Source organism: Dama dama, chromosome 27 (genome assembly GCF_033118175.1).
Source record: "Dama dama isolate Ldn47 chromosome 27, ASM3311817v1, whole genome shotgun sequence".
NCBI classification, from domain to species: domain Eukaryota; kingdom Metazoa; phylum Chordata; class Mammalia; order Artiodactyla; family Cervidae; genus Dama; species Dama dama.
In genome coordinates this window covers 34,030,261-34,046,773 of record NC_083707.1, presented here as the reverse complement: position 1 = coordinate 34,046,773, position 16,513 = coordinate 34,030,261, and the positions used below count along the sequence as shown (strand labels likewise).

Genomic DNA, 16,513 nt, shown 5'->3' with positions numbered 1-16,513 from the left:
CAAGGTGAAGACACGAGCTGCGAGGGTGGTGCTTCTTAGCGTTTTTGTCATCTCTTAAAGCAGTTCTTTAAAATCCTTTCTTCGGGAAGAAAGGAAACTATAATTTTGACATCCTAGTTAGCTCAGCTAAAACTGAGGATTCTTTTCTCAGAAGATATAGCAGTAAGTGATGAAAATCGTATCTAGTTCTGGGCACTGGAGACTATAATCTTATAACAGTCACATGGTTGCCCAAGTCTCGGAAATTATGATGAGCTCTCTTCACTTCCAAGGACTGTTCCAGCAGTCAGCTAACTTTAACCAAGAGCTCTAAGAGATGGACAGATTTCACTCACATCTCTGGGTGGGCTGTGCCCTGTCTTCTAGGTCAGGGCATCCAGGACAGGGGTTATCTAGGGGTCATCGAGGTCATCTGGGGTGGGGGCAGAAGGATGCACAAATACAGAGCAGGGGGTTGTAAGTAGTAGAAAGAATATGGTCAGGCAAACCTTCCGACTTAGCAGGTCTATATCCCAACTCTAAAGCTAGTTGGTTTTTACCCCAGCTCTAAAGCTAGTTTGCAGTGAAAGCTCACTTCTTTCATTTATAAAATAGGGATAATAATGTTCAGAAGGCTACTGAGATGATTAGCTAAGAGAATGAATAAGCAGCATCTGGGGCAGTGCATGGCACGTTAAAAACAATATTCAATAAATGTTCTGCTTCTGGGTTTTCCATACATAACTCCAAGGACAGGTGCCACTAGGAAAGATTGAGAGATCTGCCTATGTAAAATGGCCAAAAATATCATGAAGAAAATGAATTAACAAGATGATTAACCAACCAGGAAAAATATACGCAACACATAAAAGTGGTTGGAGTTTAATATGCTTGATGTAGGATGAGTGTTTATAAATCAATGACAGAAAAACCAATTCCCCAAAAGAAAAAAGAAAAACAGTCAAATGACAAAAATAGGTTTTGTATCTCTCTCATATCCATATACACACAAGAAATACAAATGGCCAATAAACATATGAAAAATTATTCAACGTCCATTATACTACAAGAATTTTAAAATTAAACAATGATATACTGGACTTTCCTGGTGATACAGTGGACAGGAATCTGCTTGTTAATGCAGGGGACATGGGTTTGATCCCTGGTTCTTAAGGAGCAACTAAGCCCACGTGCCGCAACTACTGAGTCGATGTGCTGCAATTAGTGAAGCCCGCCTAGTTAGAGCCTGTGCTCTGCAACAAGAGAAGCACTACGATGAGAAGCCTATGCACTGCAAGTAGAGTAGCGTCTGCTCTTTGCAACAAGAGAAAGCCCAAGCATAGCAACAGAGACCCAGCAGAGCTATAAATAAATAAATAAATAATTTAAAAAACTAAGCCAATCTTTTTAAAAAACAATAATATACCAAGTTTAGCCCAAGAAACTAGCAGTTTTTAAAAAATGATATGTAATAAAGGGGGTCATAAAATTAATGCCTTCATATACTGCTGTGGGATATGTGTGTACGTGTTAGTCGCTCAGTATGTCCAACTCTTTGCGACCCCATGGACTGTAACCTGCCAGCCTCCTCTATCCATGGGATGGATTCTCCAGGCAGTAACACTTGAGTGGGTTGCCATTTCCTTCTACAGGGGATCTTCCCAAGCCAGGGATTAAACCCAGGTCTCCTACATTGCAGGCAGATTCTTTACCGTCTAAGCCATCAGGGAATCTAAACTGGTATCTTTCTGGAGGCTATGTACTTTATTATTTATTATTGCTGTTGAGGACATACTTAAAGATATCTATGATGATGTTTCCACTGACAAGTGGAATAAAACTGCATTGACCTCACTGTTGATCATCAAATATTCCTCAGCCTGTAGCCCTCACCCTCCAGATACCTGCATGGTTCACTCTTTCATGTACTCAGATCTCTACTCAAAAGTCATGTTATCCCTGAATCCTTCTTACTCATGTCATACAAAATAACAACCATCACCCCATCCACTGGCTCACACTTGGGTGCACACACATACACACCATCCACTTACCCAGCTCCACTTTTCTCTACACCTATCACATCATCCATTTACATTTCATTTGTTTCTTGTCTGTCTACCTCCATTAGAATATAGCAAGGGTTTTGGTTTGTTCTGTTCCTTGTTTATCCCATACACCTAAAACAATATCTGGCTTATACAATAGATGCTCACATATGTGCTGAATGAATTGCCATGAATTATTTTTGTAACTTAAAAAAAAAAGTTTTCCCTGCTCTTGCTAATTCAGTACAAAGCAACAAGATACATTGGGAAACTGCAGTCATGACCCTAATTCACATTTCTTCCTCTGCTTTTCTCAAGCCCTTCAGAGACTGTTCCCAACAGAACTGTGGGTGCTTATAGCTACTCAGTTTCCAAGGACAGGGATGAAAGCAAAAAATTCCTATATCCTGTCATCTGCCTCTTTAAAATGGCCCCAGTGGAGAAGTTGTAACTATTTCAGTATATGTGCTGCCGAAGCCAGCACAAGTTGTAACTATTTCAAATTCAATAAACATTTACAACAATCACGTTGTAACCTACAACCGAGACAACAAAAAACTAACTGCATTAAAAAACAAACGTTTTTCTTCAATAGACAAAAATTTAGAAACTTGGAATAGAGGCAAAGTTATTTTGTTTCCTATGATAACTGAATCTCTTTTTCTTATTAAAAAATGGTGCCTTCCACAAAGAGTCAGACACAACTGAGTGACTGAGCACTAGCTTTTTACTATTCTAATGCAGTGATGATTATCCTTGACTGTATCCTCCTCTCATATTCATGATGTTTTCACAATATTCAGAATACATTTCCTGAAGGGAATTGCTGTTCAAAGATACACCTATTAAAGTTTGCATCTGGTTATACAATTGCCTTCCAAGGACCTATACTGATTCACTCTCTGCTATGAACTGCATGTTAATGCCCTCCCAAAATTCATATGTTGAAATTCTGACCCTTAGTGTGATGTGAGGAGGCAGGGCCCTTGGGAGGTAATCAGATCATCAGGGTGTGGCCCTCATGATGGAATTAGTGCCCCTGTAAGAAGAGACACAAGAACATGCCTCTTCTATTCTCTCTGCTTCATCAATCTCTCTCTCTCTTTCTATTTCCTACACACACCACCACCATGTAAAGATACAGCAAGAAAGAGTTCATGCATACATGTGTGCTCAGTTGCTAAGTTGTGTCCAACTCTTTGTGACCCCATGGACTGCAGCCTGCCAGATTCCTCTGTCCATGGGATTTCCCAGGCAAGAATACTGGAGTGGGTTGACATTCCTCCTCCAGGGGATCTTCCCAACCCAGGGATTGAACCCGAGTCTCCTGCACTGGCAGGCAGATTCTTTACCACTGAGCCACCAGGGAAGCCCAGCAAGAAAGCAGACATTTATAAAACCCAGAAGATGCCTTCCCCAGAACCCAGCCACACTGGCACCTTGATCCTGGACATCCCAGCCTCTAGAACTGTGAGAGAGAAATGTCTAATGTCTATTGTTTAAGCCCATGGTCTTTTGTGGGCAGCCTAAAATGATGGGAGATGATCCTTGGCAGCTCCAACACTGTATGATTCCAAGACACTCAACAGCGTGTCTATTAGGAACAAAGGAGCACCTCCTCTCCACCTTTAATTCATAAGGTGGCACCATCTGGGCCTCCCATGATGGTTTACTCTTGCATTGTTCTATCAAAGGAGGCAAGACAGGATTAAATCCTGAGAAGGTCCTGACAGAATCTGAAGTCTCTGTGGTTTGAGGGCCTCTGGGGAGCTGTTGAACCAGAAGTGCATGCGTGCGTGTGTGTGTGTGTGTGTGTGTGTGTGTGTGTGTGTGTGTGTGTGTGTGTGTGTGTGTGTGTGTAGGAGGGATCTCATAGCAACTCTTTTTGAGAGAGACTGCAGATTGTACTCTGTTGAAGGACTATTTGCTATGGGGTCTGCTTTAAAAAGAGTGGTGACATACAATTTTTCCTACATGATTTATTAGCACAAATGTTGCATCTCGTTTGCATTGTGTACTTTTTGTTTTCTGCTTCTGCACACTCTACTGTCCCTAAGAACCCTGATGAATAAAGCATTTTGCAAGAAGCTAACAATAGTCTGTTGGCATGAATCTTAAAACTGTTGTTATTGAGATGAAGGCTAATTAAATTAAATCACTTGTTTTTCAAATAGAGCGTGCATTATTGAAGGAACATCTGCTCTCTGAAAACACTCAGTTTATCTGTTCATGGGAGCCTGGCAGGATCCTTGAGCTGAATTCTTGAAAACTCTGTGTTATACTGACACCTAGTGACCCAAAAGCTGTTTCCAAACTTGAAAACAGCCCTTGAACAAGAGATCAGGGAGCTTCCCTGGTGGCTCAGAGGTAAAGAATCTGCCTGCCAATGCAGGAGACGCAGGTTCGATCCCTGGATCAGGAAGATCCCCTGAAGTAGGAGACGGCAACCCACTCCAGTATTATTGCCTGGAGAATTCCATGGACAGAGGAACCTGATGGGCTACAGTCCATGGGGTTGCAAAGAGTTGGATATGACTGAGCACAAGTCCCCGAATATGAAGTGAGGCAGGATAGAAGAGGTACATATCTCATCTCTAATAGATAGCAGAAAGAAAACAAGCACCTTGCTCATGCACAGGGTCCAGGGGACTGCAAATGCAAGTTAATGTGCAAGACCTAACGGTTTAGGGATGTTTACATTTCATACCAGGGACTTAAGAGGTCAGAAAGGGCCACGTGGACTGGGAGTGACAGTGCCACATGGTGAGCCTATCATAAATGAGTTCAGCAGATTCCTTGGCACTGAGTGGTGTGGGCAAGGCCTGCAGTGTCAAAGGTCAGAAGATCCCATCCAGAGAAAGACCAATACTGCATGGTATCACTTATATGGGTCACCTTTTTTTAGAAAGTCAAACTTCATAGCAACAGAGAAGAAAAGTAGTTGTCAGTGGCTAGGGAATGGGGGGAACAGCTCCGTTTGATAAAAGGACACAAAATTTCAGCTACAAGGTGAATAATGTATATTGATTATTGGCAAACAATGAACATTGTATTCTATGAGGATCTAATATATCATATGGTGATTACAATTGCTTACATTGTACCCTATAACTGAAATTTGCTAATAAACTTAACTGTTTTCCCCAAATAAATAAATAACTGAGGTGACGGATGCCTTTATTAACTGCAAGATGGGAATCTTTCACAATGTGTCTATATATATATATACATAAAATTACATCACCACACTGTATACTTTGTGCATGTGCATGCTCAGTTGCTCAGTCATGTCCAACTCTTTGTGACCCCATGGACTGTAGCCCACCAGGCTCCTCTGTCCATGGGATTCTCCAGGCAAGAATACTGGAGCAGGTTGCCATCTCCTACTCCAGGGGATGTTCCCCACCTAGGGATTGAACCCATGTCTCCTGTGTCTCAGGTGAATTCTTAACCCACTGAGCCACCTGAGAAGCTTCACTATATACTCTGAATAACTTTAAGTTGTATTTGTGAAGGATACTTCAAAAAAAGTTGATACTTCAGGAGGACTTCCCTGGTGGTCCAGTGGTTAAGAATCCACCTGCCAATGCAGAAGACACTGGTTCAATCCCTGGTCCAGGAAGATTTGACATGCTGCGGGGCAACCAAGCCCACGGGCCACAACCTCTGAAACCTGAGGGCCCTAGAGCCCGTGCTTGGCAACAAGAGAAGCCACCACGATGAGAAGCCCCTGTGCTACAGCTAGAGAAAGCCCACGTGCATTAATGGAAAACAAAAGCAACCCCAAAAATGCTGACACTTAAAAAATCTTGTCCTTTTACTATCACTGGCTTCCTGGACTCCCCCCAGGTACTACCCCAATCACCAGATCAACACCAATCAGATTTTATTCCCTATTTTATCCTTTTGGTGGTTCTTAGCATATTTCCTGAGGAAGTTTTGAAAGCTGGCTTTATTATTCCCCCAAAATAATTCCAACATATGCATATGTGTAAAGTATTCCTCTGGAGCAAAAACAACAGGGAAGAATATCACATGAATTTGAGTGCTAACTTTCCTCCGTGAGCAGAGATCACGTTTTGGAAAAATACGAGTCACTCAAAATGAAATGTCAATACAACACTATTTGGGACATTTGGACTACCAGTAGCTTTGACAAAGATGGGCTAGCTCACTTAAAAACCAATAAATAATCAATAATTAAAAAGAAGTACAATCTCAACCCTAGCTGGCTGTCTCATTGTTCATTTCTTTAGGGACAGGACTGAGTTAATTTGCAGGTTTTATCAAAGATATTTGTTAAGGTTCTCCAGCAAAGACTCTCAGTGGAAAATTAAGGGATGGGGGCTTCTTCATCTATTAGAAATCTCTGGTCACAAAGGTATTATGACACAGGTTGTTGTTTTTCTAATGTAGAATTTCTCAACTGAAAACCTTGAGAGTCAAACATTTTTCCCATATATATAGTGGACAAAAAGTGACAAGCAGGCTAAAGGTTCCTCTTAAAATACTTTTACTTAAACATACAGCCTGGTAACACAGGAGCCAGGAGATGACATCTAAAGTCTCCAGGGAGAGACTTCCCTGATGGTCCAGTGGTTAAGAAAGTGCACGTCCATCACAGGGGGGCATGGGTTCAATCCCTGGTCAGGGAACTAAGATTCTGGATGCCCCAAGGTACAGCCAAAATAAATAAATAATTTTTAAATAAAATAAAGTCTCCAGTGAATTTACAACTGAGTCTGTCCTCAGCAGTGGTTCTAGAATCTAACAGAAGGACATGGCCTCACTGTGCTACGACAGTTGTCAGCTGAAACAAGTCACAATGTTCATTCAGGATCACATTTTGCAGATACAGAAAGCTCACACTCAGGCCTTCCAACATCTGCTAGAAAAATCACTGCAATGTTCTGCAAAGGTTTGACAACAGCAGGAACCACTGTAGAATGACAAGCTTGTAACTGAAAACCAGTGCTATCTTTCCCAAGATAGAGCCTCCCAGGGTATCATCCAGCACCCGGTAATAACAACTGGGTGCTGGGCAAACATCCTGGGAGGAGAACGATTCCATCAGGTCAGTTGGTGGTGTCAGTACATGACATGGCCAGAGGCTGACCCACACAGCAGTCATGGCCTCTCTGCAATAGAAGAAGTGTGGTGTGAGGTTCTGTGACTTGTTTGAGAGGGAATCTAGGATTCTCCTGTGTTCCCGGCTACCAGGACAGTTTAAATGAACTCTCAATGGCGTAGGCTATTAAAAACCAATTTGGAGAGGGTGGGATGAATTGAGAGAGTAGCATTGAAATATATACACATGGTGAGTGCATGCTAAGTCACTTCAGTCGTGTCTGTCTCTTTGCGACCCTGTAGACTGTAGACCACCAGGCTCCCCCATCCATGGGATTCTCCAGGCAAGAATACTGGAGTGGGTTGCCATGCCCTCCTCTAGAGGATTTTCCTGACCCAGGGATCGAAACTGTGTCTTTTATGTCTTCTGCATTGGCAGGCAGGTTCTTTACCACTAGTGCCACCTGGGAAGCCCGTACACATGATAAATACATATACTTACCATGCGTAAAATAGATAGCTAGTAGGAAGTTGCTATATAACACAGGGAGTTCAGCCCAGTGCTCTATGACAACCTAGAGGGGCAGGAAGGAGACGGGGGAGGCAAGTGCAAGAGGGAGAGGATAATAATGTATACTTAAGGCTGATTCACATTGTTGTATAGCAGAGACCCACACAACATTGTAAAGCAATTATCCTCCAATTAAAAAAAAAAAATAAAAAGGACCAATTTGGGACCTGCCCTCCATGGGTGAGAGGCTTCCCTTGTGGTTCAGCTGGTAAAGAATCCGCCCACAATGTGGGAGACCTGGGTTCGATCCCTGGGTTGGGAAGATCCCTGGAGAAGAGAAAGGCTACCCACTCCAGTATTCTGGCCTGGAGAATTCCATGGATGGTATAGTCCATGTGGTCACAAAGAGTTGGACATGACTGAGTGACTCTCACTTTCACTCCATGGGTGACAGGGATGTCCATGATGTCACTGGGAACTCCAAACTGTCTTCCGAGGGTCATTTCCTTTCTGAGCAGAGCCCAGCCTCTACAATCTCTGCATAAGTCCACAGTCACACAGCGAACAAGTCCAGTCACACAGCAAAGCTGGACTTTGGTTCTCTACTGACATCATCGGAAAGCCAAGCCTGGTAGGAAACAGCAGCCACAGCAAACACAAACCCAGTTCTGCCCAGCCCATGCAGGTGCCCTGGGCCTGGGTCCCTGCCATTTGCTACCTGTTAACACCCCTCTGCCCAGGGCCAGGGGTGACTGGAAATTCTGAGCTGTGACACCCGATATCAATTACAAGACCCACTACAAACTAAGACGCTAGAATCTTTGCCAAGAAGCTTAACTGGGCTGATATCTTGTATGTGGCTGTGAAATCACCAAAGAAGTCTAGGGGATAAAACTAAAAAAAGTCTCTGGGAGCTTTAGCAAGGGGACTAAAAAGAAATATGATGATGGCTCTTCTGAGATGGGTAACATCTATCTTTGTGTGTGTTCAAGGGACAACGGTGTCTTGTGGGTTTCAAACTTCTCTGTTGAGAACTACTTCTTTCAAGGAAAGCATCTTGAGTATCTTTGGCTTTATCAAGTTCTACTAGTCATTTCCCCCTTCCCCCCTCAAAAAAAAAAGCAATAAAAATATGAAGAAATTCATCAACAGATGAATGGATACACCAAATGCAGTATACAATGTGCTATATAAACAAAATGTGGTCTATGTACACAACGAAAAGCCTTAACAAGGAAGGGAATGTTGACACAATCTTCAACATAGATGTAGCTTGTAGGCATTATGCCAAGTGAAGTAAACCAGTCACAAAAGGACAAATACTATATAACTCTACTTAAAGGAGGTACCCAGAGTAGGTAAATTCATAGAGACAGAAAATGTAACAGAGCTTTACCAGGGGCAGGGGTGGTAGAGAGAGAGGGGAGCTATCATCTATTTATTTATTTTTTATTTTGCCGGTCTTCAAGGTATGTAGGGTCTTAGTTTTCTCACCAGGAAACATGCCACCCACAGTGGAACCATGGAGTCTTAATTACCAGATCATGAGGGAAGTCCTGTAGCTATATTTTTTTAGGATTTTTTTTTTTTTAATGCCAGAGCTATCATTTAATGGGTACAGAGTTTCTGTTTGGAATGATAAAAAGTTCTGGAAATGGATGGTGGTAATGGTTGCACAATATTGTGAACATACTTAAATGCCACTGAATTGTATACTTAAAAACCATTTTAAAACAGTAAATGTTATGTTATGTATCTTTTACATACCCAAAAATGTTTAAGTATGAACAATGGTATTGCTTTTCAGCAAATATGAGTAAGGTAACGTTTTCAGTAGCATCCGACTCTGCAATCCCATGGACTGTAGCCGGCCAGGCTCCTCTGTCCATGGGATTCTCCAGACAAGAATACTGGAATGGGTTACCATTTCCTTCTCCAGGGGATCTTCCCAATCCAGGGATTGAACCCATGTCTCTTGAGTCTCCAGCACTGGCAGCCTGATTCTTTACCACTAGCACCACCTGGGAATCCCTAAGGTAATGTTTAAATGACCATTATGAACAAGTAAATAATTCTCATCAGAAACTACAAGCTAATCACAGTCAGGAACACTGTAAGAGCAGAAGATCCATGTTGATCAGCCCTGGTAGACCTTAGTCCAAAATCTGACAGCCAACTCTCTTGCTTCTGTGGAGGAATACATTCAACTATTCAGAGTCCAAATGCTTTATTATTTAACTAAATCATAGAACTATCACAGGCTTTGTGAATTCAGGGCCCACATTTGTTTAAATGGGGACCCAGTTCTCACTAAACTATATACCATAATAATGGAGTATAAGACATGTGCTCAATATCACCTATGAAATCCCAGAAGTCTCTGTATTTTATCAAGTTGAGAACACTCTACCATGGAAATGCAAGAGTATGACTTAATGAACTATTCCTTCAGATTAGTTAAGCATCTCATGTGGGATATTCTTTCAGAATATGAACTATGATGTAATAGGGTCAGGGAAATTAATCCACACCCAAGTTCCCAGGGCCTCACCCTTGTCAAACCTCTTCAGACCAGTATTTTGTTCTCCAATTATATGTTTTCAGGAGAAGCCAAAATTATTAATATTTATACTGGTCTCATTCTCAACGCTTCTCCAGTATGCTAAGCCAAGGGGTGACTTAGCAAGGAAGCAGCTTATCTTCATGGAGAAGTTGGGCAGATAACTCGGAACACAAGGCAAATGACTTGGCCTGATCATTCAACTGGGATGTTTACCTTATTTGTGTAAATCTTAACTTCATTTTCTTTCCATTTTCTACAGCATTTCAGGTGAAGCATGATGTTCTCAAAGAATCATGAGGATTTACCTATGTGAGGATTTATCTATGATTCACATAGCCAATTCAGATGATCATTTTAGCTGAAAAATGTCATAGTCTTTGACATTTCTTTTAAATCTAATTGAAAAGCGGTCTTAATAGAATCGTAACAACAATGTGTGACTGAATTGGAGCCTGAATCAGAATTTTTGTGGACAGGATTATAAAGAATATTATTAAGGAAACTGGCAAAATAAATATTGGTCTACAGATGAGATAATAGTATTGTATCAGTGTTAATTTTCTCATTTTGATAACTACTTCAGTCATGTAAGAGAAAATCCTTGCTCTTAAGAAATATACACTCAGCAATTTAGAATTAAAGAAAATCTGCTATTTACTTTCAAATAATTCAGAAAAAATTACTGTATACATATATATGTATATCTTAAGAGAAAATGATAATAGAAGCAAGGTAAAACAATAATTGGGAAATCTGAATAAAGAGTATGGAACCTCTTTATACTGCTTTTAACTGTTTTGTAAGCAGGAAAGAATTTCAAAATAAAAAATTTATCCCCCAAATTTAAAGTTGATTTAATAACTTACTCATAGTGAGCCTATAATCTAAAACAAAGTCAAATTAATATGGCATTATAATTTTTATATCTCAATTTATTTTAACATTACATTAGTGGCATTAACCAGGAAAACTCGACTTGAGTTCTACTTGATTATAAAGCCATTGAATCTCAAGATTAGGAGGGAATTAAGAGATCAAACAACTCAAATAAACACGAGTATTTCCCAGTGTAACACCATGCAATACAAATACAAGGAAGCAGGGTATGAATCACGAATGAAGCACAGAAGAGGCAATTCTACCTTGAACGGCTGTTGATCTCCACCCAGCCCAGCTTCCATGACACGTGAAGCAGAAGCCCAGCAACCAGTGTCTGCCACCTGAAAAGGAAGAGGGCCAGGGTGAAGTTAAGAGTGCCACGTCTCATGGTTCACTCCCGCAGACGTGCTGACCGGCAAATACACACGTGAGCCTTCTTACAGCTCTTTTCTACCACTTTCTCCTAATCATCACCCCAGCTCTAGACCTGTCCTTCTCAACCTCCGCTATTCCCCTGAGTCCAGCTGCACCATTCCCTGCTGACACTGACCCTCTCCTCTTCTTATTCTATCTAGACTTTTCCTGAACAATCTCACCCACAGCCAGCATGTCTCCATGACCTTGCACTGGTGAGTCCCAAACCCCCCTTCTCATGGGATACAGCCATCCTGACACCTACCCCAAGCTCCTGATGATAAAACATAACCTGGGATATTCTTTAGAAGATGGCAGAGGAATAGGACGGGGAGACCACTTTCTCCCCTACAAATTCATCGAAAGAACATTTGAACGCTGAGCAAACTTCACAAAACAACTTCTGACCGCTAGCAGAAGACATCAGGCGCCCAGAAAAGCAGCCCATCATCTTCGAAAGGAGCGCCCCTCCCTCCCCACAGCACGACTGAACAAGCGAACCTGAACAAGAGACTACCTCCGCCCGCCTGTGTCAGGGCGGAAATAAGAGAAGGCAAACAGAAGCCAAATAAACAAAGGGAACTGCTTCAGAAGGGACCGGTGCAACAAATTAAAATCTTTGTAGGTAACACCGACTACACCGGAAGGGGCCTATAGATATTGAGAAGTGTAAGCTGGAATGAGGAGCTATCTGAAACTGAACCGAACCCACACTGACCGCAACAGCTCCAGAGAAATTCCTAGATATATTTTTACTTTTTTTTTTAATTTAAAAAAATATAAAAGGTAATTTAAAATTTTTTTTCTTTTTCTTTTTTTAAATTTTTTTTTCTTTTTTTAATTTTTTTATCTTTTATTTTCTTTTAAAATTCCCTATTACTCCTCCATTACTCCTTAACTTTCATTTTCATTTTCATATATTTTTACTATTTTCTTTATTAGAAAAATTTTTTTTTTTATTTTTTCTCTATTTTCTTTTAAAGTCCTCTATTACTCCTCTATTACTCCTTAATTTTCATTTTCATTTCACTATAACCTTGCAAAAAAAAAATAAGAAGAGGCCCTATTTTTAAACTGAACTTCATATATATTTCTAAAATTTGTGTTTTTGTTTTTGTTTTTAATATTGAATTTTTAAGAGTCTAACCTCTACTCTAGATTTTTAATCTTTGTTTTTCAGTATTTGATATCAATATTGGACATTTAAGAATCCAATATTCAGTACCCATTTTTACTCAGGAGTGTGTTGATTACTCTGTCCCACTTTTGACTCTCAGTTTTCTCCCTCAGATCACCTCTATTTCCTCCCTTCCCCTTCTCTTCCAAATCCAATATTGTGAATCTCTGTGAGTGTCTGGGCTACGGAGAACACTTTAGGAACAGAGAACTGCATAGATCTGTCTCTCTCCTCTTGAGTCCCCCCTTTTCTCCTCCTGCTCATCTCTATCTCCCTCCTCCCTCTCCTCTTCTTCATGTAACTCTGTGAACCTCTCTGGGTGTCCCTCACTGGGGAGAATCTTTTCACCATTAACCTAGAAGTTTTATTATTAGTGCAGTGCTGTATAGTTGGACAAGTCTTGAGACTACTGGAAGAATAAGACTGAAATCCAGAGGCAGGAGATTTAAGCCCAAAACCTGAGAACACCAGAAAACTCCTGACTACAGGGAACATTAAGTAATAAGTGACTGTCCAAAAGCCTCCATACCTACACTGAAACCAACCACCACCCAAGAGCCAATAAGTTCCAGAGCAAGACATACCATGCAAATTCTCCAGCAACGCAGGAACATAGCCCTGAGTGTCAATATACAGGCTGCCCAAAGTCACACCTAACACATAGACCCATCTCAAAACTCACTACTGGACACTCCATTGCACTCCAGAGTGAAGAAATCCAGTTCCACGTGCCAGAACACCGACACAAGCTTCCCTAACCAGGAAACCTTGACAAGCCAATCATCCAACCCCACCCACTGGGTGAAACCTCCACAATAAAAAAGAACCACAGACCACCAGAATACAGAAAGCCCACTCCAGACACAGCAATTTAAACAAGATGAAAAGGCAGAGAAATACCCAGCAGGTAAAGGAACATGAAAAATGCCCACCAAGTCAAACAAAAAAGGAGGAGATAGGGAATCTACCTGAAAAAGAATTTAGAAATAATGATAATAAAAATGATCCAAAATCTTGAAAACAAAATGGAGTTACAGATAAATAGCCTGGAGACAAAGATTGAGAAGATGCAAGAAATGTTTAATAAGGACCTAGAAGAAATAAAAAAGAGTCAATTAAAAATGAATAATGCAATAAATGATATCAAAAACACTCTGGAGGGAACCAACAGTAGAATAACAGAGACAGAAGATAGGATAAGTGAGGTAGAAGATAAAATGGTGGAAATAAATGAAGCAGAGAGGAAAAAAGAAAAAAGAATCAAAAGAAATGAGGACAACCTCAGGGACCTCTGGGACAATGTGAAACACCCCAACATTCGAATCATAGGAGTCCCAGAAGAAGAAGACAAAAAGAAAGGCCACGAGAAAATACTCGAGGAGATAATAGCTGAAAACTTTCCTAAAATGGGGAAGGAAATAGTTACACAGGTCCAAGAAACCCAGAGAGTCCCAAACAGGATAAACCCAAGGCAAAACACCCCAAGACACATATTAATCAAATTAACAAAGATCAAACACAAAGAACAAATATTAAAAGCAGCAAGGGAGAAACAACAAATAACACACAAGGGGATTCCCATAAGGATAACAGCTGATCTATCAATAGAAACCCTTCAGGCCAGAAGGGAATGGCAGGACATACTTAAAGTAATGAAAGAGAATAACCTACAACCTAGATTACTGTACCCAGCAAGGATCTCATTCAGATATGAAGGAGAATTCAAAAGCTTTACAGACAAGCAAAAGCTGAGAGAATTCAGCACCACCAAACCAGCTTTTCAACAAATGCTAAAGGATTTTCTCTAGACAGGAAACACAGAAAGCTTGTATAAACATGAACCCAAAACAACAAAGTAAATGGCAACGGGACCACACCTATCAATAATTACCTTAAATGTAAATAGGTTGAATGCCCCAACCAAAAGACAAAGACTAGATGAATGGATACAAAAACAAGACCCCTATATATGCTGTCTGCAAGAGACCCACCTCAAAACAAGGGACACATACAGACTAAAAGTGAAGGGCTAGAAAAAAATATTTCATGCAAATGGAGACCAAAAGAAAGCAGGAGTCGCAATACTCATATCAGATAAAATAGACTTTCAAATAAAGGCTGTGAAAAGAGACAAAGAAGGACACTACATAATGATCAAAGGATCAATCCAAGAAGAAGATATAACAATTATAAATATATATGCACCCAACATAGGAGCACTGCAATATGTAAGGCAAACGCTAACGAGTATGAAAGAGGAAATTAATAGTAACACAGTAATAGTGGGAGACTTTAATACCCCACTCACAACTATGGAAAGATCAACTCAACAGAAAATTAACAAGGAAACACAAACTTTAAATGACACAATGGACCAGCTAGACCTAATTGATATCTATAGGACATTTCACCCCAAAACAATCAACTTCACCTTTTTCTCAAGTGCACACGGAACCTTCTCCAGAATAGATTGCATCCTTGGCCATAAATCTAGCCTTGGGAAATTCAAAAAAATTGAAATCATTCCAGTCATCTTTTCTGACCACAGTGCAGTAAGATTAGATCTCAATTACAGGAAAAAAAATTATTAAAAATTCAAACATATGGAGGCTAAATAACATGCTTCTGAATAACCAACAAATCATAGAAGAAATCAAAAAAGACATCAAAATATGCATAGAAATGAATGAAAATGAAAATACAACAACCCAAAACCTATGGGACACTGTGAAAGCAGTGCTAAGGGGAAGGTTTATAGCATTACAGGCTTACCTCAAGAAACAAGAAAAAAGCCAAATAAATAACCTAACTCTACACCGAAAGCAACTAGAGAAGGAAGAAATGAAGAACCTCAGGGTTAGTAGAAGGAAAGAAATCTTAAAAATTAGGGCAGAAATAAATGCAAAAGAAACTAAAGAGGCCATAGCAAAAATCAATAAAGCTAAAAGCTGGTTTTTTGAAAAAATAAACAAAATTGACAAACAATTAGCAAGACTCATTAAGAAACAAAGGGATAAGAACCAAATTAACAAAATTAGAAATGAAAATGGAGAGATCACAACAGACAATACTGAAATACAAAGGATCATAAGAGACTACTACCAGCACCTCTATGCCAATAAAATGGACAACTTGGAAGAAATGGACAAATTTTTAGAAAAGTATAACTTTCCAAAACTGAGCCAGGAAGAAATAGAAGATCTTAACAGACCCACCAGAAGCAAGGAAATCGAAACTGTAATCAGAAATCTTCCAGCAAACAAAAGCCCAGGACCAGATGGCTTCACAGCTGAATTCTACCAAAAATTTAGAGAAGAGCTAACACCTATCTTACTCAAACTTTTCCAGAAAATTGCAGAAGAAGGTAAACTTCCAAACTCATTCTATGAGGCCACCATCACCCTAATTCCAAAACCAGACAAAGATGCCACAAAAAAAGAAAACTACAGGCCAATATCACTGATGAACATAGATGCAAAAATCCTAAACAAAATTCTAGCAAACAGAATCCAACAACATATTTAAAAAATCATACATCATGACCAAGTGGGCTTTATCCCAGGAATGCAAGGATTCTTTAATATCTGCAAATCAATCAATGTAATACACCACATTAACAAATTGAAAGATAAAAACCATATGATTATCTCCATACATGCAGAAAAAGTCTTTGACAAAATTCAACATCCATTTATGATTAAAACTCTCCAGAAAACAGGAATAGAAGGAACATACCTCAACATAATAAAAGCTATATATGACAAACCCACAGCAAGCATTACCCTCAATGGTGAAAAATTGAAAGCATTTCAATTTCCTAAAATCAGGAACAAGACAAGGGTGCCCACTCTCACCAATACTATTCAACATAGTTT

General features: G+C 40.1%; 1 protein-coding gene across 7 annotated transcripts in view; it reads right to left on the bottom strand.

Annotated features, from left to right (window-relative positions):
- TMEM241 (transmembrane protein 241) overlaps nt 1-16,513 on the bottom strand; it is a 114,748-nt gene that overhangs the window by 87,465 nt on the left and 10,770 nt on the right. For all 7 annotated transcript variants that reach the window (XR_009690810.1, XR_009690811.1, XM_061131034.1 and 4 more), the window contains exon 3: nt 11,311-11,388. Coding sequence is in view for 5 of the 7 variants with exons in the window: in XM_061131034.1 (XP_060987017.1) it covers nt 11,311-11,388 (78 nt within the window). In the remaining 2 variants the exon portion in view is untranslated. The remainder of the gene's footprint in view (nt 1-11,310; nt 11,389-16,513) is intronic.